We start from the raw sequence: 26,633 nt of genomic DNA, 5'->3' as shown, positions 1-26,633 counted from the left end.
GACACATTTTATGCTGTTTTATGGACTGTTTTAGATATAAATGTGTTTTAGGGACTGTTTTAAATTTTTGAACAGATTTTGTGTGAATTATACAATACCTCTTAGGGACTGTTTTAGTGATTTATGAAGTTTTAGGGACAGATTTAGATATCAATGTGTTTTAGGGATTGTTTTAGTGTCTGATTTAGATTTTTTCCTGATATACATGTTATTTAGGGACTGTTTTACAAATTTTATAAGATTTTTGTGAATTATACTTAACTTCTTGCTGTTCTAGTCAAAACAGACACAATATTTTTGAAGAGGACCAAAACTTGCATAAATTCTTAACTTCTTCTGTGTAAAGATGTTTAAGTTGTAATTTTTTGTGAATTATGTTCTTAATCTGGTGACTAAAGAGATTTATGATGTTTTAGGGACAGATTTAGATAGTTTTCCATTTTGTGACTGCTAAAATGTGTCTTAAGGCATGTTTTAGGGACTGTTTTAGACTTTCTTATGATTTTTCGTGAATTATACACTACTTCTTGCTGTTTTATGGTGTTTTATGGACTGTTTTAGATATAAATGTGTTTTAGGGAATGTTTTAAGTGTTTTATCTTGTTTTAGGTCAACTTTTTGTTTTTTTAAATTAAGTTTACTTATCTATAGCTATGTTGCCACGTTTAACTTTGTTATATTAATGTTTAAAGATGTCTAAGTTGTAGTTTTTTGTGAATTATACACTACTTCTTGCTGTTTGGCTACTGCAAATCCCTCTGTGATTGTTTTTGGTTTAAAACCTTTTTACTAAACAGTCTTATTTCCTATTTACTAAACATCTTGCTGTTTTGCCAATTATGTTTTGAATCTGCTGATTGAAGACATTTATGATGTTTCAGGGACAGATTTAGATATCAATGTGTCTTAGGGCTGTTTTAGTGTCTGATTTATATTTTTCATGATATACAGATGTTTTATGGTCTGTTTTTGAAATTTTATGATTTTTTGTGAATGATACACAACTTCTTGTTGTTTTAGTCAAAAAAAGTCACAATTTTTTTGAAGAGGACCAAAACTGTCATAAATTATTAAGTTCTTCTGTTTAAAGATGTTTAAGTTTTAATTTTTTGTGAATTATGTTCTGAATCTGCTGATTAAATACATTTATGATGTATTTGTGACTCCTAAAATGTGTTTTAGGGACTGTTTTAAAGATTTTTATGATTTTTCGTGAAATTTAGCTTTTAACTTAATTTTTCCTGATATACATGTTTTTTTAACTTAATTGGACCTGATATACATGTATTTGAATATTGCAAATTCTTATTATTTAATTATTTTTAAGAGTAATAATAATCAATACCCCATTTTTATATTTCAAATGATGATGTCTAACTAACATGATCTATGCATCCGTAAATATTCCCCCTCACACAATTGATACAGTGTTTTATAGTAGAGAGATATTTGAAATATTCCAAAAACTCCTTGAATGTTTCACAACAATTGTTCATTTAAAGACCCTCAGACAATTGATATAGTCTTTTAAAAACTAAAATTCGTTTATGAATCAGTGATTTTGTTTTCTAAAATAAATGTTTAACTATAAAGGTTAATGGAGAACCCTCCCATCACTTCTCTTAATGAATTGGATGTAACCAAGACAGACGTGACTATTAAAGTTCGCATACTTAAGCTTTGGAAGCTACTATCATTTAAAGTCAAGAATGCTATTCATGCGGTCGAACTGATCCTCATGGATGAGGAGGTACTTTATCAGTTTATAACAAATTTATTTTATTTTTTTTATATCCTATGTTTCATCTTAAAAGGTTATATTTGTTTGATAGGGTACCAAAATTCAAGCAAGTGTTGGTGGTAATTATCTTGTAAAGTATGGAAGATTACTGCTAGAAAAGAGTTGTGTCATGGTTACTAAGTTTGATGTTGGTGACAACGTATCTCCGTACCGCCCAACCAACCACAAACATAAACTGTTTTTCAATTTCTCTACCGACATCAGAAACATTGATGAATTTGGTGGTTCAATTCATGGATTCTCTTTTACATCATTTGATGTTCTTCGTAATCGTGCTATTCTGCAAGACTCTCCTGTTGGTAAGTGCACCGTATTTTAAAATTTGATCTTTTGATCTTTACTTATATTGCGCCATTGTTATTGTTCTAATTTATTCTTTTGTTTGTTTATAGATATCATTGGTTATGTTGATGGTTGGTTTCCTATGGTTGATCATACCAGCAGTAATGGGAGATTGAACAAAAAAATGAGCTTACAACTTCGTGACTTAGAGTTAGCATTTATTTATTTCTTTGATCCCCTTTATATATTTATCAATTAGTTCATGTTTTATTAAATTTTTATTCATAGGTTCCTTAATATTTATCTGACTTTGTGGGGAGATTATGCGGTGCAAATGTCAAAGTTTTTGGAACGGAAACCGAGTGATGTGTTTGTGATATTGCAGTTTGGAAGATATAGCTTTCATGAAGGTTTTATACTTATTTAATTACTTTTATATTTCTCATTAAAATTCTATATATTTTACATTCTATTGTTGTACTTATCAATGCTTAATTTTTTGAATATAATTTTTTTGTCAAATATGTAGGTAAGGCATACGTGTCCAGTTCTTTTCAAAACAGCAATTTGTATCTGAACGAAAGCATTGATGAGCTAACTGATTTCCAAAAGAGGTAAGACGTACATATTTTTTCAAATTAACTGTTTTATTATTTGTTTCAGTATATTATTTTATGTCATAATGTTGAAATGTTTTATAATTTATAGACTAATTATATTTATAATAATTTGAAGGTTACTTGAAAGCAGACCGAATGTTGGTTCTTCAAGCCGTCCTTTTGGTTCATCTCAAGCTGGAAAAACTGTTCGTGATGATTTTTTGGTTGGAACTGAATTCAAGAGCATAGATGAGGTTAATAAAATTGGGAGACAATGAATGTGATTGTGCTTGGTACAGTGATAAGTTTCCCTCCTGATGTTGAGTGGTATTACAATTCTTGTACGGATTGTATGAAGAAGGTTAGTGTGCTGTATTTTATAAGCGATGGAGAGGATGGATTAGATTTAAGTGAGGAGAAGCATACAATTCGATGCATAAATGATGTTTGCAATGAAAAAGGTGTTTCTGTGGTTCCCCGGTAAAGTTCTAACTTTATGATAACTTTAAATTTAAATTTTATATTTCAATACTATACTAATACCAATTTTATTATTCTTTTTTAGGTTGAAACTTCAACTTAGGTTACAAGATTCTACTGGTATTGCATCTCTAACTTGCTTAGATCATGTAGCTTGAAAATTACTTGGAAAGAGTGCTCAAGAGTTGGTTGATAAGTTTCTTGATGTATCTCTTTTGGCTTTATTATTTTCCCAATTTCTATAAGAGTTAAATGCCCGGTTAGTCCTTGTGGTTTGGTCTTTTTTCACCTTTAGTCCTTAACTTTCTAAAATTACCTCTATAGTCCCCAACTTTTCAATTTCCGTTCTCGTATAGTCCCTGACACTGATGGAGGTTAGTTTTCTCAGTTAAGTGGGTGTGAAATTACTAAAATGCCCTTGCTATTAAAAATTAACAAATAAAACATAACATCAAAGATTAAAAAATAAATGTAGGCCCCACCTAAATTACCACCCACCTTTCTTCATCCTAACACTGCTACAACCACCCACCTCCACCATCATCTTCAACTTTCTGACTTGTAGAAGTCTCCGCTTGCTTGCTTGCTTGGCACCTTCCTTCCTTGTAAACAAATTCAGTACAAAGACTTTCAACAAAAATCCAAATTTCCATAACACACCTCATTATCAATTTCATAAATTAATCACAACCAAAGAATGGTGTTTCACTTCCGACATTTTTTGATCGAATACAAAACCAGAACTCACACAACTACAAAATCATCTTCCACCGGATCTTTCCGCACAGCCGTATCGAGTTTCCCTGCAACAAGATGATCACAAGTCTCAAATTCGGAAAAGAAACCAACCAATCAGAGAGTTTTTATAGTCGCTGAATTGAAATTACCGACTAAGAACTTCTGCAAGGGTTCGAAGATCGGTGAAAGTGGATTTGGGAGAGTATATAGTAGAACAAACAAATAAAATTCGATTTTATAGTAAAAAGCAGTGTTCTGTTGTATTTAAAAATAAAAAAGATTTTGAATTAACTAAGAAACTGTATTTTATTATATAAAATATAAAATTATAACAGAATACAAAATAAAATCGGGGTTGCAGGGGAGACTTCTACAAGTTACAAAATTGAAGATGATGGTGGGGTGATGGGATGAAGAAGAGGTGGGTGATAATTTAGGTGGGTTCACATTTATTTTTTAATTTTTGATGTTATGTTTTATTTGTTAATTTTTAATAGCAAGGGTATTTTAGTAATTTTACACTCACTTAACTGAGAAAACTAACCACCATCCGCGCCAGGGACTATCCGTGAACGAAAATTGAAAAGTTGGGGACTATAGAGGTAATTTTAGAAAGTTAGGGACTAAAGGTGAAAAAAGTCCAAACCACAGGGACTATCCGGGCATTTAACTCTTTCTATAATTTATACATTCTCATATTGTACCGCTGTTTTTACATCTTAAATTATTATGTAGGGTGAAACGGATAATTTGCTACCGGATGAAATTAGTAATTTGGTTGGCAAAAAGATGGCGTTTAAGGTTGAGATTTCTCACTTTAATGTGAAGAATCACTAGTCATTCACTGTCAAAAGATTTTCTGATGATCCTGAAATCATTTCTCAGCTTGAATCAAAGTTAGGGATTGACCATGTAAGTATCTAATGTTATTGATATTAATTTTTTACAGTTATACTATATTTTACCTACATTCTTTATTAAACAATTTAACATAGCCTTCTTTGTTTATAATGTAGGTTGATCTTTCAAACTCTATGAATCTCTCATCTGGTGATTTTGCAAGTGTTGATACTGTCGATCTCTGAAGGTATTATTTTTAAACAAACTATATGACAAAATCTATTTATTCATTTATTCATTTATTCTTATTCATCACTATTATTATTTATAATAATATATTATTTTCATTTCAATTCATTTCCATATTAAGGATGATTCTCCGATGTCACTGATTGGTTCAAGTGCTAGATCAATATCTTTGGCTACCAAAAATGTTGAAAAGATAAGTGAACATTCAGAGTTGAAGCGTAATCTTGCGGAGTCTTATGATCATGACGAGTCAGCAACAAAAGCTGCTTTAGGTTGCAATGAAGGTCCGCATTTTATTTCTATTTGTTTTTTCAATCTTTTGGATTTTGTATTTCTATATTTCTAATCCATATTTTCTATTTAAATTAGAATTCAACACTTATAGCAAAGAGAAGCGCAAGACGAGAAAACATACTACTAACCAGAAGGTACTATCTATTTTTTTAAACACATTCCTATTTCTAAATACAAACCTTTTTGTATTTTAACAAATCTATTTACTTTAATTTGAAGGATTCTATACCATTCAACAATGGTTATGAGACTCCGGTTTCGTTGATTGATTCAAGTGTCGGTGGTATGTGTTGATGCACGGAATGTCTGTTGACTGCGTCTACAAAAAGTCTGAAGTCAAGATTGGTCTATAGGGGGTCAAAGTGTAAATATTGTGTAATATAGACTTAGGACCGCTTATGTGTCAATGTAATATTGTGGACCGCTTATGTGTCATGAAGCCTGGACCGCTTTTAGGACATTAGGGTGGATCGCTTATGTGACAAGGTGCTGGATCGCTTATTTGGACTGTCACATAAGCGACCCAAGTTTTCTATAAATAGGCTTGAGCGGTTCTTCATTTGTAACGACGTATGTGTGTGCTACGGTGCCGAAACTCTACTGAAATTTTACCAGAAAGCAATATAAACATAAGGAATTGAAAGGATTAGCTGTTGTTACTTTACTTACGTTGATTCCGCCTTCGTATGTAAAGATGAACTACTTCGACTGACTTTTCGGGTCATAGAACGGTCCAACAAGTGGTATCAGAGCTCAGGACGAGGAGTTCATACTACGACAGCATAGATCTGCAGAAATCTCTCTTTTCTACTCACTTTCTCTCATACTTTTTCGGTTTTCAGTGGTTCCAACGGTCAAAATTGTCTGAAATTTGAATATAACGTGTAAAACACACTTTTAACAAACCCTAGAAAGAATTAGGTGAAAATACGGACTAAAAATGGTAAAAACTGGTTAAAATCTGTCGATCGCGTTTTCGAACATTGGATCGCTTTTCTGGACTTAACCTGCTTGGATCGCTCAAAATTCACAATTGGAATCGCTTTTTCGGACAATCTAACTTTCTGAACCGCTCAAACGGACAACATTGTTGAACCGCTCGAACGATCACATTCGGACCGCTCATACGAACATTTCTGGATCGCTCCAACGAACAAAAGTTGGATCGCTTTTGTGACAGTATTTGAACCGCTCGAACGATCATTCTCTGGATCGCTTGAACGTACATACTCTCGGTCGCTAATTTGACATACTGTGGATCGCTCGAGAGGACTTAGTCATTACTGTCTGGTCCGCGTTTACGAACATATTCTGGACCGCTTTTCTGTCAAACTGTTTAGACAGGATCGCTTTTGTGAACTGATATTTTTCAAAACCAAAATTTTTCTAAGTGTTGTTTGATTTTGCAGGTACAATCAAAATGGATGATATTTTCTTAAATCCGTTCAGCGATATGTACGCATTCTCGGGTAGTACGGACAACAACGATACGTCATCAAGCAATAAAGATAAAAGTCCGCCGAAAGAAAGAAAGAAAGAAGCTTGGGAGTCCGAGAGCGCATTCGGAACATTCAACAAACCCCCAAAGCTTATGGCTATAGAGGATTATAGTAGGTGGGCAACAAAGTTTGAAGATTGGATGATGGCATTTGCATTTCCAAGCTGGAAAAGCATGAAAAATGGCTATGCAAATGGAAAGAAGAATGGTGAAGCTTTGAGATCAGTTGAAGAAATTGATAATTTTGTGGCAGAACAAAAGTGTGTAGCATTGCTTTTCCAATCTGTCCGAGAAGACATCATTTCTTTGATCGATTACTCAAATGCAAAAGATTTATGGGATAAACTCAATAAAAAATGTATATGAAGTACTGAGATTATAAAGAATAAGAAGAAACTTCTCCGGAAAGAATTTGATATGTTTGGATGTATGAAAAATGAATCAGTGTGTAAAATGATTGAACGGTTTGGTCATCTGAAGCTGGAACTGGCACGATATGATATTGAGTATTCTCCGGAAGAACTTGTAGATAAACTGTTTGATTCATTACCAGACGAGATGGATTGGAGATATTATGCGTTGATGTTAAAGAACACTATTGCTCCTGACCAATTGAAACCAGATGTTGTGATTGAGAGACTTGAAAGCCATGAGCTAGAGTTGAAGAAAGCATACAAAGTTAATCACTCATCCTATCAGCAGAATCTGGATCTGTATTATCCAAAAAGCTTGATGCCAAAAGCTACTTCTCCGAAAACGGCATTTTCTGCTGAGAATGTTTCTTCAACAAACAAAGAAAGTCAAAGCAGTTCAAGCAGTGGAAGTCACAGTGGGTATCACAGTGGATCTACGTCTTCTACAAATCGTTCTGATGCGAAGTTTTCTTGCAACATTGCAATCGATTTGAAGAATGCACAGAACTTTGACGAAGAATCGGCCAAGCAACAGATGGTTTTTCTAGCGTCTGTTTTGGAGTCCTATGAAGGTTTGGTAGCCGGGAAGATCGGAAATACAAATCTGACCAAAGAAGACTACGATCAGATAGACCCCGAGGAAATGGAGCTTATTGACATTCGTTGGGCAATGGCAAGTGCTGTTCGACGTGCGCAACGTTTTATGGAAATTACCGGGAGGAAATCAATTGGTGGTCCGTCAACAAAGCTTGGGTTCGATAAGTCAAAAGTGACGTGTTTTAAATGTAAACAAAAGGGCCATTTCAAGCGAGAATGTAGGAATGCATATGTTGATGAATCTGAAAATCCATTTCGTGACGATTATTACAAGAAGGCAATCTACCATCAGAATAAATCGGAGCCGCCCAGACTAAAGCAGGCTGAAGAGCAAAGAGAAAAGTCAAGGGCTTTAGCTGTGATCTATGATGATGAGGGTTACGATTGGAGCAAAGAGGTTTTGCCGGAAGATGATGCCGTTGGTTATGCTTTCATGGCAAGTCATGATGAACCGATTCCATGGAAGGATGATCGTACAGAGGAACAGAAGTACCAATACAGGAAGATGACTGCTGAAACAAAGATTATCAGACTTTCTGGTGTATACTTGGAAGCAAGAAGAGCAAATCGTTGGGATCCGGACAGAGAGTGCTATCTTGATCGGTATGGCAATGTGGCGATTGATGACAAAACGCTAGATATTGAAGCCATCATTCAGGAGTACAAAGAAGAAGATGAATACTGGCAGCATAAGTGGTGGGGAACACCAACTTCGAAGATGATTGAGGAGGAGAAAGAAAAAGAGAGAAAGGAAAAAGAAGAGAGAGAGAAGAAAGAAAACGCAGAGACTGAGAAATCAAAGATGGTTGATACGGAGTTGATCGATGTGACTCAGAAGTTGACAACTGAGAATTCAGAAAAAATGGCTGACCAAGTGCTAGCTGCGAAAGCACTTGAGGTAGATTCTATTTCTGTTTCTGAGTCAAAAGAGAAGGTCACTCAAAGTGTGTCAACATCCAGGTCAGGTAATAAAGTCGATGGAAATGTTGACTGCAAAAATTGCAACAAACAATGCAATTTTTGTAGTACTGTCACGTATTTGAATGATGAGAAATTGAAAAATCTGAAATCAAAAGTTAAAACTTTTGAAGATCAGATTCTCGATCGTGACACAGAGTTAAAAGTTTCAACTGAACGGTTTAATGAATTAACAACTAAATGTGACAAAATTACAATTGAAAATGAAAAGCTAATTCTGGAAAACCGTCAGATTTCCGAAAAATTTGAGAAACTTAAACGCGTTGTGAAAGACAGTGATGATCGAAATGGAAAAACATTCAAAGAAAACGAACATCTAAGAGCTGTGTTGCAATTAAAAGAAAAATCAATTAATGAACAACTGGATGAGATTGCAAAATTAAAACTTAAGGTTAAAGAAATTGAGATTGAAAATGAAAGAATTCAGTTGAAATTAAACAGCTATAGCTCAGCTAGCTTTGTTTTGCAGCACATCGTTCCCAAACCTATAGGAAAAAACTAAGCTGGTGAGGATGTGTTTTCTGATGGAACGGGTGTAGGGTTTCACAAAGTTCCACCGCCAATTTTAGACAACTACACGAAAAAGCAGTCTAGTTTGGTGGAAATTGAGGAAGAAAGTGATGTTACACTTCCTGAGAACATTGATGTCACGTTTACGTCTTCCAATGAAGAGGGTGTCCAAAATGATGTGGTGAAAAGTGTGATAGACAAAGTGCTTAAGCCGGATTGTGACACTTCTGAGGAGGATGGGTGTTTTCTAGATAAATACATTCCGAAGCAAAAGTCCAAAAACAACTTATATGATGAATCTGATCTTGTCATGTACAAGATGTCGGGATCGGATAAGTTGTTTTCGGATTCTGAGTTTCCATTAGAGAATGTTAATCTGAACAAATTGACAAATGTTTTCAAACTGGTCGAAGTCGAGTTGTCAGCAGTGAACAATCTGAGTCGAAAGAAAGAGAGGGTTTACAACAAGAAAGCTGTTTTTCCACCACGTTTTTACAATAACAACAGAAACAATTGGTCGGGTGGTTATCAGGGGGGTAAACCATTTCATAAAAGAAATGTTGCAAACAAGAGGTTTGTCGAAAAGAAAAAGTTTGTGAATAGTTCAAGTTCACTTGCTGATGAAGAAAAAGAAATTTTTACAAAATCAAACAAAGAATTTTTTGAGAAGAGAGCTTCACAGGCTCAGTCTGAAGGCACGAGTAGGGTAGCTGATACTCGTATGTGCTTTAGATGTGAATAGGTTGGTCATATTGCACGAAAGTGTACATATGTGAAGCCCAGACTGAAGCTGTGAAGGTTCAACAAAAGAAAATTGATGTGAAGGGTAAAACACCGATGTATGTTGAGAAGAAAGTTGTTGGGAAGAAAAATGTTCAAATTGACAATTTGAAAGTAAAAACTGAACCCGTAAAGAAGCTGGTAAATCAAAATGATAAAGTTTATAAGAGGGTTGCAGTAGCTCAACAGGTGTGGAAACCTAAAATTGAACCTAAAATTGAGAAGAAAGATTCAACTTCTGAGGTGAAAAAGGCTGAAGAATCAATTACAGTTGATTATGATGCACAATATCCACCTCTTAAGTCTAAGAATTTCAAAATTCAAATTGCTAAAGTCACGGTTACAACTAAGGCTGATAAGGCCTGGGTGGACACCATGTTTGACTAAACAGTTTGAATTGCCGGAGCTTCCTGGTTCGCGAAGCATGAATCGGCATTTTTCTTGAAGTTGTTTAAATGATGATTTGTTATGTGCAGGATCTTCCAAAACTTGTATCCAGGTGGATAATGGATAGTGGAGCTTCAAGGCATATGACAGGGAAGACTGCATTGCTGTATGATGTGAATGACATTAATGGTGGTTATGTGGGTTTTGCGGGTAATCAAGGAGGCAGGATCATAGGTGAAGGAACATTATCAAATGGCATTATCACGTTTGAGAGAGTTAACTACATCGCTGAGCTGGAGAACAACCTGCTGAGTATCTCCCAGATCTGTGACAGGATGTATACTACTCATTTCACCGACAAAGAATGTTTGATCTTGAAACCGGGATTTGTGATACCTGAAGAGTGGATCATCATGAGGGCACCAAGAGTCAATGATCTGTACGTGTTGGACATGAGCATTGCTACTACAACCACGGGTCAGGCTCATTGTTTTGTGTCCAGAGCAACGGAAAAAGAGTCAAGGTTATGGCACAGAAAGATGGGGCATATTCATCTAAGGAAAATGAATCATTTAGTGCATAACGACTTGGTCACCGGAGTGAATATTAAAGGTTTTCATCTGGAAGGGGACTGCATAAGCTGTGTCAGAGGCAAACAGAAGAAAAAGTCACACCCTACAAAACAAGTCAATTCAGTTTCGAGACCTTTGGAAAGACTTCACATGGACTTGTTTGGTCCAGTGAATGTTAAGAGTATAACAGGAGATTCTTACTGTTTGGTCGTGACTGATGACTACTCCAGATTTTCGTGGGTCATGTTTTTGAAAACGAAAGACGAAACCTTTGATAGTTTGGTAGTTTTGTTTAAGAAAATTGAGAATCTGTACCAGAGACCGATTTGTAGAATTCGAAGTGACAATGGTACTGAGTTCAAAAACAGTAAGATGGAGGAATACTGCGATGAAAGAGGTATACTGCATGAGTTTAGTGCTCCGTACACTCCTCAGCAAAATGGAGTTGCAGAACGCAAGAACCGGACGCTAATCGAGACAGCCAGAACGATGCTTGCAGATTCCAAGTTACCTATTAATTTCTGGGCTGAAGCTGTTTCTGCTGCATGCTATACTCTCAATAGAGTTCTTACTGTGAAGAAGTTCAACAAGACGTGTTTTGAGTTAATCAATAAACGCAAGCCGAATTTGAAGTATCTAGAACCGTTTGGGTCACCCTGTACGGTAATAGAGCCGAATGGTAAGCTTGGTCCGAAGAACTTTGAAGGAATATTTGTTGGATATTCAGGTCCTACACGGCGTGTCTTTGTTCCAAGTGAAAAGCGTATTATTGAAGCAGCGAATGTTGAATGTCAGGGTTATACTATCCCGCCACAAAATCCTGGTGATTCATGGCGTTTTCATTATGACAAACTTTGGGAATCGTTTGACATGAGAGAAGAATCAGAGGAAGAGGAAGATTTCTTTGATGAGCTGGATATTTTACGAGAATATGAATCGTCGCTCAGGTTTCCAGCAGAGTATTCTAGCAGACCTCGGGAGACTTCAAATGATGATGAAGCAGGTCCTAGTAACGCTGGTGAACATGATAATGAAGTTGCTCCTGGAAATCAGTCGGAGGTGAATGATGATCAAGAAGCTGAACATATGCCAGTTTTTGACCATGGTGATTCAGATCTTGAGGGGGAGCAGATCCAGTTGTCAAGTCAAACAAACCAAGTTGGTGAACAAGATGCAGAGCAGAATGTTACTAATCTGGAGGGAAATGTAGAAGTTCCAAGCGAAGTGATGTCGCGAACTCTGTCTTATCATCCAGAGGAGTTGATAATAGGAGAATTGCAATCGGGCGTTCGCACGAGACGTCAAATTGACCAGGGCTTAACATGTTTCTATTCTACAGTAGCACCTTTACAAACTGAATTTTCATTAAGTTGTTTTATTTCGCAGGTCGAACCGCGGACTTACAAAGAGGCGCTTACTGAAGACTCTTGGGTCATAGCGATGCAAGAAGAATTAAGTCAGTTTGAGAAGTTAGGTGTGTGGAAGTTAGTTGATTTACCGGATGGTCAAAGAAAAATCAATACAAAATGGGTTTTCAAATGTAAGAGGGACGACAGAGGAGTGGTTGTAAGAAACAAAGCTCGACTCGTTGTTCAGGGCTTTAGTCAACAGGAGGGAATTGATTTTACCGAAGTGTATGCTCCTGTCGCACGACTAGAGGCTATCAGAATTTTCCTAGCATTTGCGTCTTGGAAGAATTTCAAAGTATTTCAGTTAGATGTTAAATCAGCGTTTCTTTATGGGAAGGTCAAAGAGGAGGTTTATGTTGGTCAGCCACCGGGCTTTACTGACCCAATCCACAAGAACAAAGTTTATCTGCTGGACAAAGCGTTGTACGGTCTACATCAGGCGCCGAGAGCCTGGTACGAGACTTTGTCTCAACACCTACTCGCTAACCAGTTCATACGTGGAAAAGTGGATGCCACTCTCTTCACTAAAGTCGTTGATGGTCATCTTCTGATAGTACAGATTTATGTAGACGATATTATTTTTGGGTCGACGAATGAGAAATTATGCAAAGATTTCGAACAGGTGATGAAGCAGAAATTTGAGATGTCCTCAATGGGGGAGATGAAATTCTTTCTGGGATTACAAGTTGAACAACTTCCTGAAGGAATTTTCATTCATCAAACAAAGTACGTGCATGATATTCTGGAGAAATTTGGAATGTCAAGTTCTACTCCAGCTGCTACCCCACTTGCGACTAATCATGGTATTCACCCAGATCTCACCGGAGACAGGGTTGATGAGACACTTTATCGATCCATGATAGGTTCTTTAATGTACCTAACTGCTTCACGTCCTGACATCATGTACCCAACGTGCCTCGCAGCAAGATTTCAGTCTAACCCGAGAGAATCGCACATGATTATTGTGAAGAGGATTTTACGTTACTTGAAAGGCACACCCACATTGGGGTTGTGGTATCCTCGCAACGGCGATTTTACACTCGAAGGGTTTTCCGATTCGGATTTCGGATGCTGCAAAGTTAACGTGAAATCAACAACTGCAGGATGCCAGTTCTTTGGTTCGAGATTGGTTACTTGGCAGTGTAAGAAACAAACATCTGTGGCGCTATCTACATGTGAAGCAGAGTATGTTTCTGCTAGCAGTTGCTGCTCTCAGATCCTGTCGATACAGCAACAGATGCGCGACTACGGTTTGCAGTTTCTTAACACACCTCTGTTTGTTGATAATGAGGCCGCGATTAATATAACTAAAAATCCAGTACATCACGCTAAAACTAAACATATTGAGATTCGTCATCACTTTATTCGCGATTGCTTCGAGAAAAAGTTGATACGAATTGAGAAAATCCACACTGACGAACAAAAAGCTGATTTGCATACCAAAGCTTTTGATAAAAATAGGTTTCTATATTTGTTAAAACTTAATGGTATGAAATTGCTTACGGTGTCGGATGGGATTGTGAGCGTTGATGAGAGTACTGTTGCGGATGAAGATGAGAAACAATCTGCGATGGTTTGTCGATTTTTTACGTGTTTTGGTATTTAGGGGGGGAGAGATAGTTAGTTGTACATAGTTTTTTAGAAAAATACAAAAACAGTAAAAAATGCAAAAATCCAAAAACATGATAAAATTGAAAAAGAGCTTGTGTTTATAGGGAAAATGATAGTACATCAGCTAGACAATTACAGTATGCTAAAGATTTGGAAAGACAAAATGAGTTAAACAGTCTCACTAATGATGTGTCGATAGGTTTTCATACATTTAGTAGATTTATTCGGGATATAAACCTAAAAATTCAACCTGGTGAAATTCGTGGGGAACACTACTTGGATATATAGGTAACCCCTGAAATCTCGTTTGAAAGGTCTCGTATTCTGATATACTAGGTGGTTATACTCTATGATGTCTGGGGTATTATTCCGGGACTTCTGCTGAACGGTGGTTCTGACCTAGTCCCTGGCTAATACTTTCACCAAAATGCTTGAAACATAGCATAAAGCCCTCAGCTGATTAGACGATAAAATTGATAATCAGTTGTTGTAGCTAAAAGATTCTCTAAAGGGAACACATTGCAAAGTCGAAGCTGATATCTCTCTGCTGAACGGAAGTTCTGACCTGAGATCCCTCAGTTCTCGCATACCCTAATTTATGTACAGACATCATTGTAGTATTTTTGCCTGTAAGACTGAATATTGGGATTCTGGATACGGGAGTATATTCAAGAGGTGGGACACATGAATTGATCTATGTTCTTAAAATACTTAAACAGTATCCTGAATAGATTGAAGTTTGTATGAGAATTTAAAATGGATCAGTATATCGACAATCGAGGTGAATTGTTTAAATCTGAGTATGTAATGTAGCTTAACGGTACTTATAATCTGTCTGAAAAGCTGATATGATTCCCTGACACGCTCGCCAAAAACAAATTTGTAAATAGTTTATTTTCTGCAATTTAAGTTTTCTGTTATTTTATTTCTTAGTTTAGATTATCTTAAAATCCAAAAAGATTTTATTTTTACTTTAGTTTAGACAAACCAGAGTGGAAAGTTGATTGTCGGATTCTAGCAAGATGAAGCAGGTGCAGGAGATTCTGAGCTGAAGATCGAGGAGAGCTTACATTGTTGGAAATATGTTTGTTTTCAAAGTCACAAACAAGTTCATTAAGTTGATACTTGTTATTTTTTTAGAAAATTGGAAGATTGTTTTACTAAATCAGTTTGTTTCGTCAAAAGATCAACCAGGGTCATTAAATTGAACTTGGTAGATTAATCAAGTATTCAGGGTCATTAATTTGAACTTGAAAACTTGAGTGGATTTCTAAAACTGATTATATTAGTGTTTATTGTTTGAAAAGATAGATTGTAATATTATTGGTTGAGTAACAGGTTTGGACGATATTTCCCAACGGAGGCAAACTGCAAAAGCTTGAACCAGATATCTCAAGATTCCAGCATAATGAGAGGGGGAGTCAGTGAGAGGGGGAGTCTGGATCAACAGCTAATGGGAAGCTTGTAGATAAAGCTAGAAGTCAGTCTGGGAATCTGTGAAGAATGCTTGAGGTGACAGACAGAGTTGATGAAAAGACAAAGACTAAAGACTATGGATCTGAAGATGCTAAAAAGACTACGTCAACATCCAAGGGGGAGTCTGTTGATGCACGGAATGTCTGTTGACTGCGTCTACAAAAAGTCTGAAGTCAAGATTGGTCTATAGGGGGTCAAAGTGTAAATATTGTGTAATATAGACTTAGGACCGCTTATGTGTCAATGTAATATTGTGGACCGCTTATGTGTCATGAAGCCTGGACCGCTTTTAGGACATTAGGGTGGATCGCTTATGTGACAAGGTGCTGGATCGCTTATTTGGACTGTCACATAAGCGACCCAAGTTTTCTATAAATAGGCTTGAGCGGTTCTTCATTTGTAACGACGTATGTGTGTGCTACGGTGCCGAAACTCTGCTGAAATTTTACCAGAAAGCAATATAAACACAAGGAATTGAAAGGATTAGCTGTTGTTACTTTACTTACGTTGATTCCGCCTTCGTATGTAAAGATGAACTACTTCGACTGACTTTTCGGGTCATAGAACGGTCCAACAGTATGGCTTTGCGTAACAAGAGGCCAGGAAAGATGAAGGCACAAACTGAGCTGAAGCGTGTTCTTGCGGAAGATTATGATTGTGACGGCTCTGGAAGTAAAGATCCTTTATCTTTGAATGAAGGCCCTAAGTCACTTTTGATTCCGAAGAAGGAAAAATGATCACATCTATGCATTGTTAAGACATTATTATTCCATGTTTAGGATATCTACTATTTATTTTTGAAAACTTATGTTGTTTAAGTCACTTTATGTAGGAATGATGGTTTAATGTTTAGATTTGGTTAATTAAATTTATCCTTGCTTTTAAATTTCCAAATTTTAGTGTGAGCGGTGTTATTTTTACTTTTATTAAAATTGTGTTAAAATTGTTTTAAAATTACTTTTATTATTAACATGTATAATTTTTTTTTTGAATTGTATTTTAAATTAACATTTTTGTAATGTTCTTTCCATTAACTTTTTGACGTTTTAAAACCAAATGAATGGAAACAAGTTTGTAATATTAAACATATTATGATTTAACTTTAATTATTAGTAGAATTTCTTTTTCTCCAAGGTAGTATATAATATTTGACTTTTTTTATTATTATCTTAGATATACATCATTATCCCAAACATAAATACAACACCATTGTCGAATGTTTCACGAATATCTATTAACACTCCCAGTAAGTTTTTTGTTTAATGATTTATTAATTTATTTTTTCAAATAATTTCCTACATCTTAATTATTATTTTTTTACAGTTTTAAACACAAACTCTACTGATATTGAGAGTCATCACAGGAGGAAGTTACGAAAACTGTATTTGAATAGAAGAAAGGCTAAGAACGGTTCTGTTGAAGAGAATGTTTTTAATAACAAAGAGAATGTCATCAAAGACAATCTTTTATGTAATTCACTATGTTTTACTAATTCTCCTATTCGAAGTATTAGAAGCCCTTTGTCTGACATTACAATAGGTACTGTACTAAAAATCTTTTATATAAAAAATCTACAAATATACCGCTTACCTATTTTTATTTTCATTATCACATATACGTTTTTTAAATATTATTTTTATTTACTAATTTTTAATCACTATTCATTTCTATATATTTTTTTCAGGTTTAAATAATTGCACAAATACAACACCATTTTCAAATATTACACCAATATCTATTAACCTTCCCCGTAAGTATTTCGTTTAATGATTTATTTTTTTCTAATAAACTCCTATATCTTAAATATTATCCTTTTGTACAGTTTTAAACACAAACTCTACTAATATTGAGAGTCAGCACAGGAGAAAGTTATGAAAATTGTATTTGGATACAAGAAAGGCTAAGAACAAAGAGAATATCATAAAAGAGAATCGTTTATGTAATTCACTATCTTTTACCAATTGTACCAATGGAAATACTAGAAGTCCTATCTCTGACATTACAGCAGAATACTCAAACGGTAACACCATAATATTTTCATATTTTTTTATATTTTATTTTGTATCAATCATTTTTATATTTTTGTTGTTACAGGTTTAAATAATTCCATGGACAATTTTAACAGTCAAGAAAGGCGAAATTTAAGAAAGACTATTTTGGAAAAAAGACGATCGAATCAGTTATCTGTTCATCGAGTTCATGAAAGTGATATTAAAAAAGACGAATTTGTTGGCATCTCAAAAGGTACATTTTACATAAATATACAATACACAGTTAATTAATTTTAATTGAAATTGAATCCAACTTTATAATTTTGGATTACAAATATTATTTAAATACTTTTCAACAGATTATGTTGATCACTTAGATCAGAATGTCACATGCCAAATATGTCAATCAAAATTATGGGATGTCGAAGCTCGTAGAGGGAATACAAAAATCCAATTTAGTTCAAGTTATTCAATTTGGTGTGCATATGGTGAAGTTCAACTTCCTAATATGAAGGAAGCACCACCAAGTTATCAGTCTCTTTTTAATGGATTGGATTCAAAAAAGCAAGTCATTCATCAAGAACATCCGTCGCTACAATTCCATGTTCCCATTTACTTCCATTGGCGGAAAAGTTGATAAATCCACTAACAGAGGCAATGCTCCCTATATATTCCGATTGGGTGGTCAGAATTACCATAGAATGGGAAGTCTTCTACCAGAGGACGGATCTAAACTAAAATTCTCCCAGCTTTATATATATGATACTGACAATGAACTTTCAAATAGACAATCCTCTTTTGGGTACGTATTCAATGTTACTATTGTGTTTTTTAAGAATGTTTTATAATTTTAAATTAATATTATATGTTTTTATTTTCTTTAGTGAATCTAATAGAGCATCTTCATCAAAGTCTTTGGATCTTGATCTTCAAGTTATACAACATATACATAATATGTTAGACTCGGAGAATGTTTTGGTTAAAACATATCGCATGGTAAGAGATTTTTTTAAAGATAACTGTAATGCTGAGCTAAAGTTGCGGCTCATTGGAAGAAGGAAACAAGATGGAAGAACATACAACTTACCAACCGCTTCTGAAGTGGCAGCTTTAATTGTTGGTGACATTGGCGATTCCTTAGAAAACAGAGATATTATTGTAGAAACGAAATATGGTGGTCTACAACGTATTAGTGAGTTACATCCATCGTATCTTGCTCTCCAGTATCCACTTTTGTTTCCTTATGGTGATGATTGCTATAGAATTGATATTCCTCATAGAGGTGTTACTCATTCGACATCAACCAAACGAACATATGTCACTATGAGAGAATTCTTTAAAACAGGATACAAGATAGGCAGGGTGTTTTTTCATTAATTCTAAATTCACGTCGCCTGTTTCAACAATTCTTAGTTGATGCGTATACCATGATTGAAACTGAGCGACTAAATTACATACGTTTTCAACAGAAGGTTTTAAGATGTGATACTTTTGAGAACCTCTCCAATTTACGTAACCATTGTAATATAAATGTATCCAACTCTGGAAAGCGTGTCATATTGCCTTCGTCATCCACTGGAGGTGCTCGGTATATGATGCAGAACTATTTGGATGCAATGTCTCTGTGTAAGTGGTATGGATATCCAGATGTTTTTATAACCATGACATGCAATCCTAAATGGCCTGAAATTAAAAGATATCTTAAGGACACCAATTTAAGTCCTGAAGACAGGCCTGATATCCTCTCTAGATTGTTTAAAATCAAGCTCAATGCTTTGAATAAATACTTGAAGGAGAAGTCAATATTTGGCAAAGTTTCAACTTGCATTTTTTAGATATTTACTACTAAGCTTCATTTCTTCTTAATATTTAAAAATTGAATACAAACATTTAATATGTTATTTTCTTTAATTTTGTAGTTGTTTATACGGTTGATTTTCAAAAGCGTGGTTTGCCGCATGCGCATATATGGTTATTTATGCATCCGATCACAAGTTTCCAACTGTTGAACACATTGATCCCCTCATTTCTGCTGAAATTCCTGACCCAAACGATGATCCAGAGTTGTATACTCTTGTCAGTGATTTCATGATTCACGGTCCTTGTGGTCCTCACAACATCAACTGCCCATGCATGGTAGATAATAAGTGTTCTAAGGGCTTTCCAAAGAGATTCCGTGATCATACGTCCGTCGATATGGATGGTTTTCCTCTCTACAGAAGAAGAGATTCAGGAATGTTTGTTGAAAAAGCTGGAGTTAAGTTAGATAACAGATTTGTTGTTCCCTACAACAAAACACTTTTGAAGAAATATCAGTCCCACATTAATGTTGAATGGTGCAATCAAGCTGGACCTATAAAGTATTTGTTTAAATATATCAACAAAGGGCCTGATCGTGTTACCGTTTCCATTGTTGAAAGTAACACATCAAACGAACCTGACCCGCCGTTTGATGAGATTAAAAAATACTATGATTGTCGATATTTGTCTGCATGTGAGGCATCATGGCGTATATTCGCATTTGATGTTCACTATAGGCACCCAGCTGTTATTCGTCTCCCATTTCATCTTCCGAACCAACAAAATGTTGTATATGGTGAAGACGATGATATTGACTTAGTCCTCAATCGGCCGTCAATGAATTGTTCAATGTTTTCAGCTTGGATGGATTGTAACCAAAGAGATGAAGTTGCCCGAGAGCTTACTTATGTTGAATTCCCTACTAAGTTTGTGTTTAAAAAGGATGAACGTTGTTGGAAACGTCGGAGACCGGGTGGTTTTGCAATTGGAAGAATTCATGCTGTTTCTCCTACTCTCGGTGAGGCATATTTTTTGAGGATTCTTTTAAACAAACTTAAAGGTCCTCGATTCTTTGATGATATCCTCACTGTAAATGGTCGTAAATTTAATACCTTTAGAGAAGCATGTTATGCTCATGGTCTACTAGATTATGACATGGAATATATAGAAGCTATCCAAGAAGCAAGTCATTCGGGCTCCGGTTATTATCTTCGCACACTGTTTGCTACGATGTTAACGTGCCAGACTTTGTCTTTGCCGGAACGTGTATGGCAAAAAACATAGCAATTATTATCAGATGGCATCCTCTATAAACAACGACTTATTTTAAAGTCTCCAGGTACAAGTACTTTATGACAATTACTCCTTTTTATGCTTATTTATAATCTCTATGTTGTCACACCCTGACTTTTGCGGAAGCGTGATTATGGGGTGACTTACTTGTTATCATTGCATTCAACCATATCAAACAATCTATATGATAATACCAAAGATTTGTCATCCATAAATTGAGTTTAAAACATAACAACATTGTCTAAAACGTAGACTTCAAAATTTAAATTTTACAAACCGTATGAATTGTGTAAAAGTTTGCTAAGGACTCATCAAAAGATAATAGTTGAAATCAAAGTTTGGAAGACGTGTCTCGTCCAGGATTAAGACACACTGGCCAAAACCCCAAAACCATGGATGACATCTTTATACTTAACATGACTTGAAATTCCAACGCCCGCCAGATCCATACTTAATTTCCTGAAATACATGTAGTTTGAAAAACATCAACAAAAGTTGAGCGAGTTCATGTGTATGTGAGTCTGTATAAATCATTAATGTGTGTCTGTATAGATTGTGAAATATGTCTGTAAAAATGTATGTCCTTGGTATGTAGCAATAAGGAAAAACAGATCAATTAATGTGTAGCTAATACATTAATAAGTGACATGGTCTAGGAAGCACTCAAACCTGTAACGCGTATTTCATACCGGTCCTTCCGGCGGAACGACATAGTCACCACATGCAGCCACACGCTGGCCCATGTGTGGGGCTCGCAACACCCAATAGATCTATCACTCATGCCTCTCGGTCCTTATACAAGGATTAATGGTCTTACGATAATAGCCTATCCATTCACGTGATCTAACAGTAAGTTCCTTAGCTAATCATACCATGTATAAAAATGTCTGTAAATGTCTGTAAAAGTCTGTAAATGTCTGTAAAGGTCTGTAAAAGTCTGTAAATGTCTGTAATAATTGTAACATGTATTTCACCCCCGAAGTATAAAACTGAAAACGGTTAAGAGAAAAGGGGGACATGAACTCACAGTATTGCGTCTTCGGTACTCGTAACCCAAATCTCCTCAGCAAACACGACTACCTACAATGGTCTAACGTCTATTAGACGGACGGGCCGTGCCTTGACTAGAGTTTAGTGTTTTGAGTTACGTTACATTGGCATTATGTTGTTAAAATAATAATAATTATTTTAACTTTATTAGAAAAATAGTTAGACAACTATTTCGTATTTATTTTCTCGAATGTTTTACTAAGTGTTCGGATTCTTGGAAAATTTCGGCAGAGTCTCCTCTGTAAATAGAGGTGTCCATGCTTAAATAGCATATCATTTTCTTTTATATATATCCAATAGTTCATTTTCAATCATCAAACCGACATATCGACAAACAAAACATTACTTACTTTATTTCAGCTTTATTACTCAAAACCAGACTGTTTTCGAGGATTTTGTTAAAATAGTTAACCTTTTCTAAAAATTACCAAATTTTCACAGAATGTCAAACATGTTCCAAAGTTTATTGTGTAAAAATAACAAAGTCCAATTCATTACCCATATTTTATAGAAAATCATTTTCTCGACTGCAATCAGATTTGTTACCTTCTGATCGCAGTTTACGGAAATATTCACTAAAAATCAACCGTAAGTCCATTTGACGAAATTCCAGTTGGAGGGTCGTCCTGACAATGGTGTCTATCTACTGTAAAAATTTCATGAGTTGATTTTACTCAGGTTTTAAGTTGTGACTCCGAAAATAACCCACTTTTTCTGCAGTAAAAATGCAGCTTGAGCTGCTGTCCAAAAATAACCTTTTAAAAATAGTAACGGTCTCGAAAAATTATGATTCCAGCGCCATTTGTTTAGTTATTCCAAAATACTCATTTTAGGCTTTAGAAATTCCGTTTTTCGTTTTAAAATGATCCCGTTACAGCCTGTTGAAGGTGGCTGGAAATCCAACTCAGCAAGCTGTTTAAGCTTTTGTGTGTGATGAACATTCAACAATCGAACAAGAATCAAAGTGGAACAAGAGTATGAATGGACTTACTACTAGCACAAGGCTAGGGTTGAAATCTTAGGATGAGATGATAAAGAATGATGGTGAGAAAAGCTTGAACAAGGCTTCTTGAGAGCACTCCAACTTCACACTTCTATGGAGGATCTTCACAACTTGCAAGAGAGCTTTTAGTGGAAGAAGATGGAGATGTGAAGGTGATGATGGTGATGGAAATCAGTTGTGGAGAGGGGGGGGGGGTATGGACCGAATTATAGAGAGAGGAGAGAGGAGGAGGAGTGTATCTTGACAAAATGATGGGTATTTCTTGGAAGAATAGGAGCCACCCTACCCTAGGTTATGATTAAAGTTCTTTTGGCCAATGAAACAAAGATCCACTTCTTACATAATCTAAACAAGATATTATTACTAATTATGGCAGAAAAATCGGTTGGGGGGGGGGTAAAATGTAATTTTTTGTTAATTAGTAGGTAATTATTAAAAGGTTAAGGGTATTTACAAGTATAGTGGGTGTATGTCATGTTTGCATGGTGCATGGGGATTTTTGTGACCATGATTAATTTAAAATAATAAAATAATATTTCTAACAACATTTTCATGTCCCGGGTAATGTCTGGTTGTTCGGTTTCGCATCGTTCCGTTAAAGCGTTTAATTGACCCGTAAAGCGTTTTTTGTGCATCTTTTTGTAACGAATTTAATTCCAACACTTAGGAAAGTGTCCAGGACCATTTAGTCAATACTCTGTATAATATGAGTGTGTTAAAAGCTGAATTGTTACTGAAAATGCGGAATTCTGTAATTAAATTGCGTTTTAGGCACTTTCCGGCACTCAAACTATCACCTAGTGACATAGTCTTATGGTCCTCACTTCCCTACACTCCATACTGGTGTAGTGTTTTATCCCTGGCCCATACTGGCCTAAAAGTAGTGTCTGTCTATGTGCTGGCATTGTCAGCACGCGTCTGAGTTATTCGCTCACTGTACTAACTGTGCTTTGTGCATCAGGTTTGTCACTAAGAGTCTGTATGAAATAATTGAAGTGACTGTATGTAAAGAATGCACATGTATGTATATAACATAAATCAGTAAGCAGTTTAAAGCATCAGATGTAATCAAGCGCGGTCATTAAGCTCATAATTAAAATTAATTAATTGTACGGATGCATGCAAAATTGACGGTTGTCACATATGTTTATAATTCACATTCACATATATTTATATATATAATCATGTTAAAATGTTTTATTTTATCCAATGACTTCTTTTAGATTTTAACAAATATTTGTTTCTTATACATTGGATTATCTTAATCTTAAAAATATATCTTTAATGTGTTTTTTTTTTCAGATTTATGCCTCACTGATGATGAAGTTAAAAATCTCACATGTATGAGATTGAGAAGATTTTAATTCGTAATAATTCCAGCTTACGAAATTTTAATACAATGCCTTATCCTGATCATGAGTTGATTTCTAATTCAAATAATCGTTTGATTACTGAAGAGCTGGATTATGACAGAATTGATCTTGAAGAGCAGTTTGAGAACCTTTTAGTTTCATTAACCGATGAACAAAGATTTATTTATAATGATATCATGAAAGCGGTTGAAGACAATAAAGGTGGTGTTTTTTTTGTTTACGGTTATGGAGGTACCGGTAAAACATTCCTTTGGAAAATGTTATCTGCATCTCTAAGATCAAAAGGGGAAATTGTTTTAAATGTTGTCTCAAGTGGGATTGCATCTTTGCTTCTTACATGAGGTAGGACAGCTCACTCTCGATTTCTCATTCCGATTAATCTGAATGAAGACTCAATGTGTACTATAATCCCTAACAGTGATGTTGCAAATCTATTAAACAAAACATCATTGATTATATGGGACGAAGCGCCAATGGTACATCGACATGGTTTTGAAGCTTTGGATAGAACTCTAAAAGACATATTGAAATGTGATGGTTGTCATAATTCCCAAAGTCCATTTGGAGGTAAAACAATCGTATTTGGTGGAGATTTCCGACAAACTCTTCCTGTCATTCAAGGTGGTACTAGACAAGACATTGTTAATGGTTCGTTGACTTCTTTGTACATATGGGACCACTGCAAAGTACTCACTTTAACCAAGAACATGAGGTTGACTGCAGGAAGTGCAATGCATGATGTCGAGCAAACACGAATTTTTACTCAGTGGTTGTTGGATTTGGGTGAAGGGAAACTAGGCGGATCTAACGATGGTGATGCGATTATAGATATACCCGATGATCTTTTAATCATGGATTCCGCTGATCCTATTTCAAGTCTTATAGAGTTTGTTTATCCTTCTCTTCTTGAAAATTACCAAAGTTCTGGCTTTTACCAAGAAAGAGCAATTCTTGCACCGACGAACGAAGTTGTTGATGAAATTAATTCTCAGTTGTTGCTGATGTTCTCAGGCGATTCCAAGGAATACCTAAGTTCCGATAGTATTTGTGAGACAGAAAATCTACATGATGGTTTTGATCAAAGTTTATATTCTCCCGACGTACTAAATGGTCTTAAGATCTCAGGTGTTCCAAATCAAAAATTAGTACTAAAGGTCGGTGTTCCCATCATGCTCCTCAGAAATATTGATCAAAAAATGGTCTGTGCAACGGAACTCTGCTTAAAGGTAATATCACTTGGAAATCGTGTTATTGAAGCAGAAGTGATATCTGGAAGCAACATTGGTGCTCGAATTTTTCTTCCTAGAATTGGTATGATACCGTCGGATAAGAAGGTTCCTTTTAGATTCCAAAGAAGACAGTTTCCTGTTGCTTTATGCTTCGCTATGACAATTAATAAAAGTCAAGGCCAGTCATTATCCAGAGTTGGTTTGTTTTTGAAAAATCCAGTATTTTCTCATGGTCAATTTTATGTTGCTTTGTCGAGAGTCAAGAGCAGAGACGGACTCAAATTAGCAATTCTTGATAATGATGGGAACCTTACTAATAGGACATCTAATGTTGTATACAAAGAAGTTTTTAGTTACTTGTAATTTGTATTTATATATGTAATTTGTTTTGTTATCAAAAGCATAGTTTTCATATATTATTGTTTCATAGCATAATACATGTTACTATAGTTGATTACTGTTTCATAGTATAACACATAAACGTTTACAAACATATCTATAATAATTGAAACAAAAATGAACTTGTACCAAAATTCGTCATCTATTATACACAACACCATGACGAGACTAAAGTTTAATAAATTATCAACCGTCTATTACTATCAAGCATAACACATAATATCCAAATTAGTCAAGTTATTCTACCCAAAAAGAACAACTAACCACGCAATTACCTGTTAACCTAGATTTACATAAAGCCCAACCCAAAATAACCAAAACGTGTCTAATTCAGCCACAAGTTTTTCTACACCAACTAGGACTCTAAAGCCCAACAAAACAAACTACCATATATTGTTTATAAAAACAACCACAACCACAAGCACACTTCCCAGTCATGCACGCAAGTTCTTCTTTTTAACACAACCCTTCTCCACAACCTTTGACAATCTCAAGAGCTTAGTTGATTTGTGGAACTCAAAAAACAGTTCCGATCCAATCTTGATCTTCCAAGCCTTCAAGTAACTCGACCATCCAACGAATCCATACCGGAACCCTTTGCGATGTTTTTCCGATCTGGTCATGATGTTCTTGACTTCACCTGTCAGGTTTTGAACTCTGACTTCTTTGAGATTATCTGGAGATAGGTCCAACACAGATGACACTTTTGCTGGTAGTCGCTGAAAAGCACAACATATTTCAGCCATCACTAAATATAGCCTTTGGATAAAAAGTTGAACAAGGAAACAATTATAAATCTATAAAATCTTACAATTCTATGTTCAGCAAATCTTGTGAAGTTCAAAACCGGTGATTATGGGTTAACTTTTTGAACTGTCTTCCTGCGCTTCTTCTGAACATAATTAAATTAATTAGAACATATTGTAGATATATATTATAGAAATTATATGTTATCATGAAACCAACATGAAACTATATTAT

At 35.3% G+C, this 26,633-nt stretch overlaps 3 protein-coding genes across 3 annotated transcripts; all 3 read left to right on the top strand.

The window, feature by feature from the left end:
* The first annotated feature begins 1,597 nt into the window (after nt 1–1,597).
* Nucleotides 1,598–2,960, top strand: LOC110931264 (replication protein A 70 kDa DNA-binding subunit E-like). Its single transcript, XM_022174665.1, has 6 exons — nt 1,598–1,750; nt 1,833–2,100; nt 2,194–2,293; nt 2,372–2,493; nt 2,613–2,697; nt 2,819–2,960. Exons 1-6 carry the CDS (start codon nt 1,598–1,600, stop codon nt 2,958–2,960), a joined length of 870 nt encoding a protein of 289 aa, XP_022030357.1.
* Nucleotides 2,961–19,473: 16,513 nt separating this feature from the next.
* Nucleotides 19,474–20,589, top strand: LOC110931263. Its single transcript, XM_022174664.1, has one exon. The coding sequence runs from the start codon at nt 19,474–19,476 to the stop codon at nt 20,587–20,589; it is 1,116 nt and encodes a 371-aa protein (XP_022030356.1).
* Nucleotides 20,590–24,497: 3,908 nt separating this feature from the next.
* Nucleotides 24,498–25,616, top strand: LOC110931262 (ATP-dependent DNA helicase pif1-like). Its single transcript, XM_022174663.1, has one exon. It carries the CDS (start codon nt 24,498–24,500, stop codon nt 25,614–25,616), a length of 1,119 nt encoding a protein of 372 aa, XP_022030355.1.
* The last annotated feature ends 1,017 nt before the right edge of the window (nt 25,617–26,633 follow it).

Source organism: Helianthus annuus, chromosome 3 (genome assembly GCF_002127325.2).
Source record: "Helianthus annuus cultivar XRQ/B chromosome 3, HanXRQr2.0-SUNRISE, whole genome shotgun sequence".
NCBI lineage: Eukaryota > Viridiplantae > Streptophyta > Magnoliopsida > Asterales > Asteraceae > Helianthus > Helianthus annuus.
Note: the sequence above shows the minus strand (reverse complement) of the source record. Positions and strands in the feature narration are given on the sequence as shown.

Excerpts from the sequence above, each read along its gene's own strand:
- LOC110931264 (XM_022174665.1), top strand. The coding sequence starts at position 1,598 with ATGGAGAACCCTCCCATCACTTCTCTTAATGAATTGGATGTAACCAAG. Across the intron at positions 2,494-2,612 it reads AAGATATAGCTTTCATGAAG|GTAAGGCATACGTGTCCAGT; the intron begins GTTTTATACTTA and ends TCAAATATGTAG. Across the intron at positions 2,698-2,818 it reads CTAACTGATTTCCAAAAGAG|GTTACTTGAAAGCAGACCGA; the intron begins GTAAGACGTACA and ends AATAATTTGAAG.
- LOC110931263 (XM_022174664.1), top strand. The coding sequence starts at position 19,474 with ATGGTTATTTATGCATCCGATCACAAGTTTCCAACTGTTGAACACATT.
- LOC110931262 (XM_022174663.1), top strand. The coding sequence starts at position 24,498 with ATGGTACATCGACATGGTTTTGAAGCTTTGGATAGAACTCTAAAAGAC.